The sequence below is a fragment of the Cydia strobilella genome, chromosome 15 (assembly GCF_947568885.1).
Source record: "Cydia strobilella chromosome 15, ilCydStro3.1, whole genome shotgun sequence".
NCBI lineage: Eukaryota > Metazoa > Arthropoda > Insecta > Lepidoptera > Tortricidae > Cydia > Cydia strobilella.
In genome coordinates, this window is record NC_086055.1 from 10,103,456 (window position 1) to 10,120,280 (window position 16,825).

The 16,825-nt window shown below is 36.4% G+C and overlaps 1 protein-coding gene across 1 annotated transcript in view; it reads right to left on the minus strand.

The window, feature by feature from the left end:
- The window catches only part of LOC134748023 (B-cell lymphoma/leukemia 11A), a 50,185-nt gene that overhangs the window by 17,034 nt on the left and 16,326 nt on the right, over positions 1–16,825 (minus strand). Inside the window, exons 2-4 of the mRNA XM_063682733.1 lie at positions 6,719–6,892; positions 6,240–6,443; positions 4,093–4,278 (exon numbers count right to left, since the gene is read on the minus strand). Of these exons, the coding sequence (XP_063538803.1) occupies positions 4,093–4,278; positions 6,240–6,443; positions 6,719–6,892 (564 nt within the window). The remainder of the gene's footprint in view (positions 1–4,092; positions 4,279–6,239; positions 6,444–6,718; positions 6,893–16,825) is intronic.

A 16,825-nucleotide genomic window follows, 5' to 3' on the forward strand; every position in this document is an offset into this window, starting at 1 on the left:
AGATAAACGTAAAACCGTATAAGTACTTTTAAACTGGAGGTAAATATTACATTAAAACCTTAAACAAACGAATTTCTAGAACATGAAATTAATGTTTGTTGAGTCAAATTAGCTGTTTTTGTCCCAAATTTGTGAACTAACTTAGAAACTTAACTATGAACTTAGAAACCTTATTGATCCTGTAGACATCACAGTATAAAATGTTATCGCCCAAAATTGGCCCTAACATAACACATGTGGCGGCTATTTTAAACTCGTAATAACGCCACACGTGTGACACACCCATTACCACATATTACAAAAAATGCGAGGGAAACAATAAAATCGGGGGATAAGTGGACGTTGTAAAATTGATTTTAAGAAGAAAAGAGGACGTCGAGAAGATTTGAAATCAGTACTTATGTAGTAAGACTTAATCTTCAATTTGCAGTGGAACCGCCATTTACATAATAACTGTGACTACTTACTTACTATAGGTAGGTAATATGTAGTTGAATCCTACGATTCGATAATATAACAGCTACGTACCGACATGTTTTCCATCTAAACCAAGCCATGAAACATAAATTTTACAACAGATCATACCTATAAGTTAAAAAAACATCAATCGCTTTGCCAATCAAATTCGCTTTTAATTAACAAATTCCCCACCGGTCACTCTGCAGTACACAAAGCAACCATGGGAGCTATTTGCCGCGACCCGTCCAATGCAACCGACACAACAATCCTTTAGATTCCTGACCTAGGGGACCGCAGATAAATTAAGCCATACTATTCTATAAAAAGCCTGTCAGAAAATATAGATAGCCCATCTCTACCCGTTGCGTACCCGGGGCAATCTATCACAGAAAATCTATGATATATTTACACACACTGAATGCATTATCGCCATTCCTAAATCAGCTATCAACCGACTCTTTTCACTAAAAGGGTGAGCTCAACTATAGAAAAGGTTGACCCCTCATAAAGACTTATAACCTCATATACTATAATAAGGCTATACTAATCCGAACCATCTCAAGCCAAATGACGTTTAGAGAAGCAGATCTTAAAGATCAAATTTCAATGTACTCAGGTCCGTAGATCGGATCTCGCCAAAGTTAGCGGTAGTTTTTTCACAACAATCTCCTCTCGGACTTAACTTACGTTATCTCGCCCACGAACGCCACGAGGAATGAAGCCCGCACGTACATAATAAGGACGATATTTCTAAAGAAATTTAAATTCACCCGCAAAGGTCCCGAGTCCCAAGATAGGATTAAAGATTGGGCGCAAAGATGGCCCTTTTGTGGCCGACCCTTAAGAAAACATGTCTTGATATGGAAATATCTTGAACGGGACGTAATCGAGGAATCATTTACGGGGGCGATCGCTTGTCGGAAGAAATTATCAGAATCTATGAATGCGTAGATAATTGGTCAAACTTTTAACCCCCGGGTTTGGGATGACGACGTTTATTTTGCATGAGTGGAGAAGTAAAAAGCGTATCATTGTTAAGTCATATCGGACCGAGCATTGCGATGCGGTAGAGCGTGCACGCTCACGTTTAAAAGGATAATTTCATCTGCGGCAGGGGCGCCGCGGAACCGACGCGGCTACAACTGTCCGACCGCATAATTGTCATTGCACTGCAATAAGAATGACCCCGCAGGCGATGGACTCGACATGCAACCAGTTGGAAAAAACAACACCAATGCGTAAAAACATGACATCCGAACTAACAATTTTAACCCTGCATCAAATTGAAACGACGAAACAAGTAATTTGAATACGAAACACCTATATAGCTCGACAATCCTTCATTAATTTGTAAGCCAAACAAAGGATACCAAATACTGGACCCGCCGTACACTTGAGCCAATATTTGTTTTGATACAAATAAGTGACGGCCATCGGTTGTCGGTTTTGTGATGGTAATGACTGTGGCAGAACCTTGTGGACACAGTATCCATATGTCGTTTTCTTTGTTAAAAATTCAAATGATATATAAATATGGAAATCTTTTAACATTAAATTCTTAAAGAAATAGTTATTGACACGAAATCGAATATCGGTTTGTTCTAAATTTAACTAGGAGCTTATTCAAAGGACACGCGATAGGCACGAGACAATCTTCCCCTCACCTTTACGTGGCGACGTCACTTCTAAAATTAAAACCCACTTATTTTAAACCCGCCACTTAGCCACCTTCCCGTCTGTACAAAAACTAAAAATATCCCCGACCATTGTGTCACGCTCAAAGAAGTTCCATAGGTCACGGCAGCGCATGAGCATGTACCGCGTGTCAGGAACACGCCAAACATTTTTTATCTTTGAAAAAATTATGAAAGGCCGCCTAACAATAGACCTCAGTAGCATCTTTGACAATTATAATATCAGTCGGCCGTTTATGAAATATCATTAAGACCGTCTTGTTGTCAATCGATATTAAACTCTATACTAATGACAACAGGAGTTTAAAATGCCAGAACTGGTTTTGAGTATTCAGCTCGTCGTCATGGTTAACATAAGGGTCATCACAAAAGGCACAAGATAACAATGAACGCACGTCAATCGTGTGCTCATGCAAATATTTTTTTCTTCTGAAACCTTCCCCTTATCTGTTCATACAGCGATGGGGTTAATTAATATGTACAATATAATACAATTAAATTTATATTCACTTTTTTAAGTTGGCGCGAGGTCACGACTTACTGTCACCATTAGAATTATGTCCTTGTTTTGACAATACGATTCCATTTGAATGCGGTTTTAATGTTCTGTAGATTTATGGATTGAAGTCTTTTGTTTCTGGTTATCAATTTAATGCGATATTTTATTATAACGGAGCCCTCATGCTTTATTGAGCACGGCTGGTGTGACAGCTCACTCGAAGGGGTTATATTAAGGTTTAGGATAAACGCAATAAGCCGAAACAACTGGTGTCGAGTCAAACCTGCAATTGACATTTCGATGATAGCGCAATCGTATTACGTTGCAGCACTATTTTTCCCGTTTTTATAACGGAATTTTAATAACTCTTTCATAACGTTTGCTTGTCTCAAAATGTGAATTGTCTGGTTTTAGTTAGGGTTAAACTTCTAAATCTACAAAGCGAGGTAATGCGGGTAGAGAATATTGTACTACGTTGCACAAATTCGGGTTTAAGAAAGCTTTTGTTGTGCAACGGTTTAATACAAAAGTGTCAAATGACGGCACATCTGCTCCCACAAAGGGTTATGCTCGGCTTTTAGATTATTTTCCGAACCACCCCCGCAAGATTGCTCGCTTATACAGATGTTCGTGATTTTAGACGTTTATTTCTATTAACTATGGCTTAAAGGATCGTTGATTGTTTAGACAAATTTTGAAGTTAATAGGTAGGAAACTTTTAAACCAGTTTCATTTCATCGACTAAAAAGTGAAGTGCAATTTCATTCTAGAAGAAGGTTTGGCAGAGCTATATAAAATGATTGGACGTATGTTGTTTTTATTTAATGAATATATGTTTACTTTCGACGTAACTATTGGACAAAATTATATCTAAAAGAAGTTTTTTTTTTATAAATCTTTGTCATGCCGTATTAGTAACTATGAAAAAATAAATTCAGGTACACGTTCGGTCAAAATGAAAGCACCCCTTGCATCAATGAGTAGCTACAGTGGCGAGATATGTTACGAAAAGAAATATATGGACAGACGATGACATAAGCATTCCACCGACCAACATTGTTATTGTGCAACATCTAGCAGACGACAAAGGATACGATAAAATTGTCTTCATCGGCCGAATCCTTTGACACAAAGCGATTACCTAAGAATCATTTATAAACTAAACATGACCAAACGGCGATGACGTGAAGCTTCTAAATAATAGGGAATTTGTCAGTCGCACGTGTCTATTTGGAGATATATTTGGCTAGAAGATATGCGTCATCTCCGTATAGGGTATTATTTCATATGAAAGAATCTGGAGAAAAGATTGGGAACAAAGAAATCGTAATACCTACCTTTTAAAAGAAAGAACAATTATTTCCTAGATGACACAGTAATTTTGTTATGCAGGTATCCTTGATTTTTGACGCTAGTTGAAAGACAATTATTCGTACTTACCACTGTGCATGGTATTAGATTCAGCGTCAGCTACTTCAGTTCTAGATTTCTTTTGATCATCTGGCGAGGCTGAAGTATCCATGTGCTCTTGTTTGATCTTGGGTTTGATGTCTTCATCGGGGGAACTTGATGGCATTGGTGATGTTGATGCCCTCCGCTTTGGTGTTGATACACCAGCGTCAGCTTCTGTTGATAACAATATTGATTAGGGGGAAGTTTCGTAACCACGGACGGCATATACTCGTAGTACCGGACACACGTACTATCCCGGCAACTAACAATGCGAGCAATTCAAGGATAAGTAAAAGTGGCACGCGGGGAAGTACTTACAATCGGGGACATTCCCGGTGAACCACCTTAAAGGCAAAAATCGTTTACACTACACATCTTGCACGGTCAGGCGATATCATAAAAGTGATGACCAATAGCACGGCACTTAAAAATGTGGGTGTTGAGAAAAAAAGGTTAGCACAGGTAAAGTTTATTGCCGTCCATTGTCTTTGTGACGGTCGGCATTTCCAAACTAAGATAAGGAACCCAAAATGCATCCTAATTGGTTATCTTTATGGGGAGGAGAAGCTTAGCCCAAACAAAAACAACTAATATACTGTCCTTACTACCTATTGTTTGTCTCATTACCTGTTTTTACCCTTTTCATTATTAACATAAAGAATCCTAAATGCATCGTAATTGGTTATCTCTATGGGAGGCGGAGTTTAGCTCGCTCGTAAGGATCGAAAAATTCTGATGTGGTTCACCGGGAATGTCCCCGATTGTACTACCATGGACGTGCACGGGACGCGCATTGCTTGTGACGCGCGCAGCTACAGTAGGAAGACGCTGCGTCGTATAAGTTTCGGGTGAGCGGTTCGGTCTATTTTTTGTGTTCAGCTGGATGTGTTTATTTGTAATAAATTCATTAATCACTTAAATTTCATAAGTATAAAAAAGATTTTTTACATTATTGAAATTGAGCTCAGAACGCCATCTTTCGTGTGATTGCCAACTCACTCATTGTTCACTCGAAACGATGAAGTGCACGACTATCTGAACATGACCACCGTAAAGGAAGAGATCAAAAAATTCACTAAGAATTATATTGAGCGCCTGGCAAGGCATCCAAATCCACTGGCTTCAAAATTACTGGACAAGACTGAAACAGTACAAAGACTCAAAAGGAAGCACATCGTGCAAAATTAAAGCAGTGGTTAAGTAGGACGATGGTCTCCAAAACCCAAAAAATATATTTAATACAGCAAAACTGATTATAGTCGTTACCGCCTGATGGCAGTTCAAACCAGAACAAAAAAAGCCCTATGGTCAGAAACAACCCGTATAAAGGAAAGCAAGCTAACAATTTAAAAATTAAAGAAAAAAGTAAAGATGAGGGGAAACTGAATAAACGTGTGAAGAGCGAAGTTAAAAAACCGGCCAAGTGCGAGTCGGACTCGCCCACCGAGGGTTCCGTACTTTTTAGTATTTGTTGTTATAGCGGCAACAGAAATACATCATATGTGAAAATTTCAACTGTCTAGCTATCACGGTTCATGAGATACAGCCTCGTGACAGACAGACGGAAAGATAGACGGACAGACTGACAGCGGAGTCTTAGTAATAGGAATAGGATCCCGTTTTTACCCTTTGAGTACGGAACCCTAAAAAGGAGGAAAACGGCAGGCATTGGTTGATGCAACCCGTAGTATGTTTATAGACCATGACGAAGACAGGATACAGCTCTCCAGTTGCCATAGGTAGGCGTCCGTCCGGTGCTAGGGGTTCGAAATGTAGTCCGTCTGGTACTAGGTGCCTCTTGCAAATAATGAGTTTTATTCACTAAAGTTTACTTTTCGTTTTTATAGTTTATGTAGAAGTTGCATTTGTGTTATTTTATTTTGATAAAGTTTGTTTACTAAAGTAAAATTTATAAATAAAGAAATATTTTATCAAACAGGTACTTTTTTTTCTTCAAAAAGGCTTAGGTGTCCGCCAGCCAAAGACAATCCAGAAGATACTCGTACATGGTCAAAAACAAATCAAGATGGAATAGTGATTGAGATTTGCCAATAGAATTTGGAATCAAGGATATTGATTTATGTGAGACCTAGTAAGAGGCTTCCGTAAACCCCAAAGATTAGGAGACGACTTACCGTCTAATAATCGCTTTGGCGTGCTAGAAGCACCCCCATCTTCAATGAGATCAGGTGGGGCGATGGAAGGGCTAGCTAGCGGCGGTGTATGGACTCTGCTGCTAGGCGGTCTTCTGGCTGTTAGCAACGATGGCCGCCGTCCGCTCGCGTTCGCACTTGACACCTGGCCGGGTCGGGACCCGTCTTCTGGGTCAGAGTTAGGACCTACGATGAAGACAGATATATGAAAAATAAATTGAAGAGATCACTATTAAGATAAATTTAGTTTGGTTGCAAATAATATACAAACCTCACAATCTAAGTGTAAAAAGATACATCACCAGTCATCAGATAATATTATCAAATTCTTAGAGATATTTAATTAATCTCGCTGATGTTACCAGCTGTAAATTTAAACTGCTTTCAAAATGATTAGTTACAAAATACGAAAGGTTAAATGCGACGACGTCAATATCACTGCAACCACAGTGTGAACTTACCTGTACTGTAACAGTGGTAGGACGTGAGATCCTTGTCGCACGACGAGATCTTGTGCTGGATGAACCGCACGATGTCGGCGAGCGCGAAGGCGCGCCGACACGCGCCGCAGGTCAGCGTGTCGGACATGCCCGGCGTCGGCGAGCCGCCGCCTTCGGCCGCGCTGTCCGCATCCGCTGAAAGAAAAGGAAATCTTTATCATTGTTACAAACAGTCGTTAACCTAACCTAACCTACCAATAAACCTACTAACGGCATACAAAGCTGACAGGCGTAATTAGGAGTAACTATGTGGATACAGCTTGAAGGAGTCTATTGATTGAAAACGTGCAAAATGTATTAGCATTATAAAATAAAAATAAATAAAATTCTTTATTTCAGGCCAGATTGCCCATAGATTGTTAGTTATATACAGACTTATAATATTAGAGTTAGTACATCTTAACCTAGGTATTACAGTTTTATTTTTTTACATAGTGATACTGAAATATGTATTTAACATCTTGTAACTTACCTATGTTGAACAAATAAATAAAATCTTTGAATCTTTGAATCTTTTTACTTATTTGGGGTCCCGGTAAACAGGACGATGAGCCGACGCCCAGTGGCTAAAAAACGGACAATCCCACCTCTCGGCTATATCTACCAGCAACGAAGAAAATATTTAAAAACCTTAGGAGTACATTTCACAATATTTCACAGTCTAAGAAATTTTTGCACATGAGATTCTTGAAATTTATTTTGGCTTGCGCTTGAACGAATTCTTACTAATTTTTCCAAAGATAAAGCGGTGTTTTCATATGTAGGTAAAATATTTTAAATTATTCTGAATTGGCCAATGCCATCGTGTCACTGTGTATTGATATGTATCATGTGGTCCGATCATTACTCACTGGTCCAATATTTAAACAGTTGCTTGGTGTACACCGTAACATCATCTACCCTTGTAAAATTGCAGGTATTAACTAATTACAGGCTTAAGACTAAATCGTAGTATTTAAAAAATACGAAATGCCAATCAAAGATTTAGATTTAGCAAATACTGAAATGTCAATGATGAGATTGATGAGACGATAAATGAGATTAAACAGGATTGTGAGATTAGTATTTACTTGCGATAGATCCCTATTAAGGTCAGGCTTATTAATACAGTTTGGTCATATTTTTAAAGATGCTATTTGTTTGGTCAAAAATGTCGAAATATAACCTGAATATATGTACGCACAAAGCGTCAATTGCGTAATTGCCAGTATTGTTTACACATTGCGGTCCCAAGAACATGTAGTCAGAACACAAAAAAGTGGTCCGCGACATATGGACAATGAAACTTTCATCCCTTTGAGTGTGAAATTACATTTAATTATGAGTTGTAAGTCACGGTGTTTCTTTAAGGTGTCAGGTGGTTTGACCACTTATCTCTGAGCAAAGGATAATGACAGCGGCTTGCGGTCATGGAAGGGTCTTTTGACTCTTTTGTATCAATCGCTTTCACGTCTTTTGAATGTTTAATAAGATATTGCTCAACGGGGTCAACTTGATGTCTTTTATGTTAATAAATGGGGTACCTAATTAGGGGGATGTATATTAAAAAAGAGTTATGTTGGTAACTAATCACGAAAGGAAAGACGACAAAATGTTAACTGTCAAATTTAGTTATCTACATTTAAAAGTCCTATGCATTTAAAATGAAATAGGTACCTAATTATGCGTCATACGATTACGATCGTAATTGACTATGAAGTACATAAAAAGTTATTAATATCTTCTTACCATACCCACAAAATAGTCAAACAATACCGCAAAAATATATACATATGTGTCTGATTTTATTGCACTGTAGTTTGACAATTAGGTACAAAGGTGCACACGATTGGTCCGTGTTGTTCGGATCAAAGGCACTCTTTGGCTAATTTCACACAAGTACCGTCTATAAAATTCCCTTATTATTATTTCCTTCGCCATAAAAGAAATGTAGGCAGTTCCTTAATGTACAGGGGTGTAACCTGAGTACTAAATTAATATAGGGAAAAAACGTGATTCGACTGTTTTGTTTACCGTTGTACCTGGGTTTGTACAGGGGGTTTATTATGTAAATGTGTCATTATTAATGGGATTTTTTCACGTTTGCTCAACGGTATGGCTCGTGGCAAATGGGTTTTGTTTTTAAATCTACCTTTTGGATTTATTTACATATAGGTAGGCACGCTTCATTTAGTGTTAATTGAGAATAGGAAGTAAATCTACATTTCAAGACAAAAAACTATTTTAATTAAACCGATATGAACATATAGAACCATACAAATAAGTACCTACTTTACTTTTGTTAATTTTGTAGTTCTCAAATACTATTAAAATATAATCTAATACATACTCCAATCATAAGCTACTAAAGTCCCATAACATACCTACACCTACATAGTATCGACTCAATATGAACCCAATATCTACATCTACGGCATTAGATTACCTATCAAACCGTTTACGTTCACGTAAATCCGTGATCGAATGCCCACTGGGCAGCCAAGCCACACCCACCGCACGCGACTGGACAGTGGTCAAACACATGCGCCCTGGACAAAACTTTACACCCGAACTAACTCCACATTTCCGACCGGTGATTTATCGAAACTATTGAAATAAGGGTGTTAAATGCTTTAAGCTTTAATTGTGTGGGCGGATAGTTACACTTACTTTACGACCACTTTGTGTACTTACCTAATAAATAGTCTATATAACCTTTTATGACAATACATTTAAGTGGAAACTTTTCGCTTTATGTTAGCGTACCGTTTGTTAGTATTTTATAACAAAGGACTACAGTTGTAATTGAATGTATTTAGGTACTTGTAAGTTTGTATTGGATATTGTGTGGCTCTGGTTTATTGAAAGGCGCTGTCTAGCCGCAAGGATATTCTAACGCCTCAGGTGACGGTGTAGGGAGAGCCACCCTCCAAAAGGGCTGGAGACCGAAAAGTTTAAATTAGCTCGTTACCACACACGGCGTAACACGCCAGTTTTATCTGAGTTTTGTTTTTTCGCTACAGAAAAGGTCACCGTCGAGTAACTTGTGTGTTAAAACTAACTTTCGACTTAGACGTCGCATTAATAATTAATTAAGTTTTGTCCCGACGTGCTGCGATTCGTACCCCCGTGTTAATTTGCTTGTCGGAATTGTACGTGTTACAATTTGTGTTGTAAGCATGTTTTAAAAAATGTATTTAAAATTCGTCAGTTATTTTTGAATATCTTTTGACTGCCTTTTGCGTCATAGATGAAACTTTGGAATCTATAATTTCTATTATATTAAATGATTGATAGCCGTTCTATCCATAATATGTCTAACAAAAAATGCATCCAACTCTGACATTTCGGTGACCACCGTGTCCAATATTAATTGGCAAGGGATAGTCTATTGTGCATGGAGCTTGAGCCACAATAGGTCGAATAAAAATAATAAGAATAGCTATCGAATGTTGCGGGGGTGTATTGTGTTGTATTCCGATTGTGGGTTGATTTTTGGTAATAATAGTTATATTTGGAATAATTATATATGTAGCATGAGCAGCAATTGAAACTGGAGCGAAAGTTTCATTCCGAAAATAGTCATTATTACTAATTGGATTTTGGACTGAAAAAATATTAAATTGAAATAAGTCTTGATACTTATATTGATTTTTATCGATAACGATAGTTTACATTTATAATATGTGAGTATGTGTTTACATGAATATTTTGCAAAGATTTTTTTTTTCAATCAGATAAATTATTCAATATTTTTTGTTACTTTAATTGGCTTATCGAATGCTCTTGATTTTATTTTTTTCGATTTTGTACTACAACTACATATACCTAATTATGCCTAACTATATTATCCTAAATTAAAATTCTGCAGACATCATGCGACTCCGAAGTCCTTCGTTCTGTTTACGTTTTGTCTTTTGTGCATCTTGAATGGCGGTTTCGGCGTCTTTGATGACTTTATTCAGTGCTTGAGTTGGCCTCAGGTCGGAAATGGACAAGAACAAAGACTGTCGTTTCGGTATTGCGCTTTAATAAGCAGGGTTTTAATAGAATTTGTCTTAAGTTCTTGATAAATTTCAATTTGTCTGATAAGTTTATTTCCGTTAAAAAGTACATACCTACTTATAAAATGATATTGGAACCAATGCAAAATAACAATAGATCTTTGAAGACTAACTTTACTAAAACATTTTAATTGATGATATGCGTATTTAATTGCTGGTATACGGGCAATTCAGTCGTGAAAAAGACTGACATTTCAATAAAAGGTCTAATGAATAAATAAAGCGGGCACTCAGTATCCCAGATTAGAATTCATAGATTTTTAACACTATTAAATGTAATTTTTCCAGCCTGGAACCGTAAATAGCCAGCATACCACGCCCATCTAGGACTCCACTTAGCCATTCATAGGAGGCGGACTATGTCAACACCAACTAATGACGTCACACGACTCAATATGGCCACTTTCTACCCTTTGCTTTTTATAATTACTTAGCTATTAAACAGTTATGTGCCAAGTATATAGAGGGTACGCTTTAAGATTTGGCTCAAGTACAGGCCAAAATGTGCACCTTTCATTGGCTACGGGAAGCCATATTTTATATTACGCAGTCCGGCTTTTGTTTTTGGAATTGTTTCTTTCATGTTAAATAAATATCTAAGCTTTTCTAACTTACGTAATGTAATGGCCTTCTACGGTATCATGGAGACAAAAGTAATTTAATTATTCAGCATCGCCTTAAAGAAACACTTCAGTGAAGAAAGCGTCGCAGAAATCTAGCCCAGGCGTTGCTTTTACTTTTCATCGTTGGACTATTTGGGTGTGGAAAGTTTAATAACCTTTTTATTAAAAAAAAATTACCTGTTACGTTATGTTAGTCAGAATATTTTGTATCTTGCTTAATAAATTCATAAATCATGAATGTATAATTGTATATGATAGGCAATTATTAATTATTTAAACAATCACGGGGCTATAACTAAACACTTGTACCTATATAAACAGCATTATTGTAATACACCAAACAAAAAAAATTAACTAACTGCGATATCATTCTTACCAGACCAAGATCACATCTAACACACCACTAAATAAAATATACCTATAAATAAAATGGGATTATTTAAGGGGCCGATTCTCGCCCACCGTGGCTAATCAAATTACTCCACGTAATGCGAAGAGACAAAAACGGTTGATTATATCCATATTTTTTACCCCAGAGAGCAAAGGAGATCACTGCCAGATGCCAAATTGTTTCAAGGTTTTTAACTTATTAAATTTGCCCTTTGACAGGGTAATTTCTCGTCGTTAGGAGTTTGAGCTAATGAGTGTTAAAACGGTAAACTTTTAATTTTTTTATTGATATGATGCCGTTATTAAAGGCGATAGACACCCAAAGAAAAGTTAAAAGTTTTAGCAGAAATACATGTTAGATTACATAGCACTCGCTATCACTCCAATCTTATTTATTTAATTGAATTTATCTAAAAATATGTGAGTGAAACCGCTAAGTAAGTTAACTTATTTATTTAATTCTTATAGAACTTATTTTTTATCTAAACGTAAAAATTAAATTATTAATCTTATATATTTTGAAAGAAATAAGTTTCTGTGGTAGTATTGAAAAGTATGTATGTTATCAAACCCATATATAACATAGCACGCAAATTCGTAATACCTACCACAAAGGTTGTCAAGCTCCTGAGGGAAACACGAAAAAACAGCGGCCACTGATTACATTAGAGCGGGTCAGTAATCCTGTTACCGATATCTAATATCGGCTCGAATGTTCCAGATAACTGAAGGAAAACAGGGCCCTCCAGTGTATTGTCCTTCGTTAGAGGGATTTCATTTTTTTTTCACGGTTTTTTCGTTTTAAGCGTGTAACGTGATGCGGCGGGGGGTGGCCCCTTAATAGAAAAACGTCAAGTGAAAATTTGATGAAAATTTATTAATTTTGGACGGTGTCCGGTTTTATAGAGAAACTATTCCCTTGATAATTAGCTTATATCGAGATATATACGAAATAACTATATCATAATACGTATTTAGATTAAAAAATATACATTGGTCATTTAATGCCATTGCATCCCTGTAGGTCAAATATAAAATATTTTTAATCTGACGCCTCCAATACCAAAACGTTTTAGTAAAAATAGAGCTTGTTTGAATTGGAATTTGTTAAATTTACTGTACCTTACCTAGTGTTGTTAAAAGACTAGTCTTTAAGACTTTTGAACCGTAACGACTCGCGAACCTTTAAGGCTCAAGCTTTGAAAGCTAGAGTTTGCTCACAAAGCGGTTTATTAGAACCTTAATGACTCAAACTTTTTATGACTTGTCAAAATGAAGTCTTTAAGACTCGGGCCCCATAGGGAACTCTAGCTTTTTAACTAAAGCTCAAGCCCCCCAACCTTAAAAGCTTGTGTCAAGCTTAGAGCTCATACGTGGATAACGTGGAGCTCATTTTGCAGAAATTATTTTTTTAATACAGTTGCTCAAAAAGTGCTACTTTACGTAGCTGTTTAGCGTGCGGAAAGTTGGTTTTCGCGAACTAGTGCTTTTTACTTTTCCAATTTTTTTAAATTTATTCTTGTTCCAATTCATGACTACTTACTTATTGATGAGTGTTAATATTAGTTTCCTTTAAACGTCGTAATCAACATGAAAACCTACTGTTAAAGTAAGAATACGAAAAATATACATATTTCATATTTTATTACTTACCTCTTCATAGTTATAACACGTCTATTTTTTTTATATTGAATATTGAAAAACCGTTCTTAATAAGTTGTCTGAATAGAACGGAACGCCTGTCAAAGAAGAGGCCTTTTTTTTTCTGCTTTAAGTTTCCAAAGGCAACATTCGATATTGTTTTTATAAATGTACGATACACAAATAATCGTAATTAACGATATTTGGGTAATAATAGTACAATGTTTTATATTTACAATTGTTTCTGTCTTATAGAACATGCATTTAAAAAAAAATCTTTCATTGAAGTGGGTTCAATAATAATAACACCCAGCTAAAAAAACACCTCTTCATAATGTCAATGTCAATGATGTCACAGAATTAATAATATAAGTTTCGAATTCCTTACTTGTTGTTTTTCTTATTTTTTCGCAACTGTATTAAAAAACGTCGTTCGATACACGTGCGGAAATGTCATTCTTCACTCGTCCCGAGTCTTGCCACTCGCCTACGGCTCGTGGCAAGATATCTCGGTGCACGTGATATAATGACATACTTTCCGCACTAGCATCGAAATGTACTATTGTGTAGAGAATTTACGAATATTATAATATACCTATCTATATCGGAAGAGTAACTTAACATCAGTTAACGCATTTACTGCCTGCAACGTATACAGGGTGGACCATTTAGAACCGTGATTCCGTTTCGTATGTACATCCAGATACATTTTCTATGAAACTATATTTGAAAATTTTCCCGTTCCGTTCCGTCCTATATGAGTGAGGAGTGAGTCATAAGAAATAAAAATAAAAGTATTTAAAAAAAATTTATAACTCGGACTGACAGACAGACGAACGGACAGACATGGCGAAACCTAGTTGACTATACGGAACTCTAAAAACGCGGTAAGTCATAATTATCTTTTTCTGTTTTTCCCTATTTCACAAAAACGTATTTAATTTCACCATACCCTATAGCATAGATTGATCTTATCTTTTGCTCCAAACCTTTACTGCTAAAAACCTTACAGACTTAAACCTTCAAAGCTTAGGAGGCTTTAAAGCTTGAGGCCAAAAGACTCGAGGTTTCTTTTCTCAACACGAACTCTTAGTTCGAGTCGTTAAGGTTCCAAAGCTTTAAGGTTCGAGGCTTCAAGGCTCTGCAGTCGCGACTCAAGTCTTGTAGTTTACGCCTCAAAGCTTAAATCCACAACACTAACCTTACCCTTTCATGCACACAACCCAAAATCCAGCTGAGAAGGCCTTAATCATCTCAGCAAATGAAGTCCTAAAATATGTGGTAGTAAAATCTACAAGTCGAATGCAAGCAGCCACAAAATGTGCTTATAAATAGCAACCCTTGTGCGAGAGTATTCTTTCTGGCGATATTTGTCACCGTACAAGTGTCAATAAAAATGCCACACCGGACTGTCTTGAGCTCTACGAGGCGTACTAGTAAGGGGAAACGGGTAATTTAACGATTTATAGATAAAAAATGTAAGACTCGGTTCACTATATATAAAATATAGTTATTGATATTTGTATCTACTACACAAATGAAGGGAACTAATATTCTAAACTTAGTTTAGCTTTAGTCGTTAATCATTTTGTAACTAGGTATTAGTTATCTATTTAATACGTGTCATACAACAGTAAATATCGATGGATCGATGGCCATCTGAATATCATGGTTTATATAAGAAAAAATATGGATAACTATGATGAATCTTTATAGCTCATTAAATGTGATGATTTAACTGTTCTTTAGTTAGAGTTTTTTGAATGATTCACGGTTAGTTTCACTAGACTTATATTGACCGGGATATAGACCGTGATTACCTTTTGTATTATTTGTTGAAAGTGAACGCAGCCGACGCGCAAGAATGAGGGTAGACAGAGCGCTGTCTACACAACTTTGACACCCACCCGCTATCTTCAGTCACCCGTGAACATGATGCATGTAACTGCGTCGAAATATCGGGAGCTCACAAATAATACAAAAGGTAATCACGGTCTATATCCCGGTCAATATAAGTCTGTTCTTTAGTTGACTATGAATATATTAGAGATAAACCATAAAAAAGCAGTTACCACTTCAAATTACAAGTTTGATATATAATACATATCTAGGAACATTTTTATGACCATCTAAACAAATTCCAAAATAGGATAGGTAACCTGGGAAACTTTTATACAAATTTTAAACATACTAAGGTCATGATAAAATCCGTCTATAGCTTATCGACATTTCGGCCTTCCCTAGCGCAATACCGTTAAAGCGGACACTTAACCCCTAATCCAGCAGTTCCCGGGCATTTACGGCAAAAATCTTAATTCCGCCTCTGTCCTTAACTGCCCGATAGTAATTATTGCCAGACACCTATTACGAGTGTATGTATACGATACCTATGTGTATGCTCTAATATTTTTATGTTTTGTGAGAAAAATTGATACCTACTACGTAGTTGAGTTTCTAATCTGATGTAAGTACGATTGTTAGGTAGGTATGTCATTATTTTTATTGTAAAATGTCTAATATTGATGCGATTACTCTAACATGTAAATATTTAACTAATCATTATTAAGTAACAATTTAAAGATAAAGATTATTTATTTGGCAGTTGCAGATTAAGGCAGTTAAGTTCTATGGACTGATAGATAAGACAGACGGTACTGAATAAATTAACTGACTGAGGCCTCTTTCAGTAGTTTTTATATTGTGTGTCTAATTTTAAATTTAGGTTGTGAAAAGACGAGAGGCAGTGGAAAGCCTAGAATTACATATCTGAGCCAAGTAAAAGAGAATGCATCGTACGAGCAAATCAAAAAGACTGGCTCAGGAAAGAAAGGATTGGCAATTGATGCTGCTCGCTCCTGACCGATTTCGGCCACAGCGACTACACGCTCTGGAGTAGGCAATATTTAATTCGCGTTATTAGCGTGTAGCAGATCCGCTCTCTGGTGCCCGACAAGAGCAAAGCTCTTAAGTTATGATGATGATGATGAATTTTAGATTTATGTAGGGTTCTTAGATTTAATTTAGTTTTATTCATAGATATATTTAGTTCATAAGTTATTTGTCTTTTTATGATTTTGTTATTCCTTATCTAAATAAATGTTAATTTAATTATTAATTTCGTTTACGTAGTACCACTGTATATATCTTGTATGTAAATAAATGTTAATAAATGTCCAAATGAACTGATTTATATTGAATACATTTATTTACATACAAGATATATACAGTGGTACTACGTAAACGAAATTAATAACTAGCTTAAATCTAAAATAGGCCCTTGAGGCATTGTACCAAGGATGCTGGCGGCATTTCCCCGCTGTATCGCAATGCTGATACGTTGTGCGAGAAAGCCGCCAGCTCTTCGGTCACCA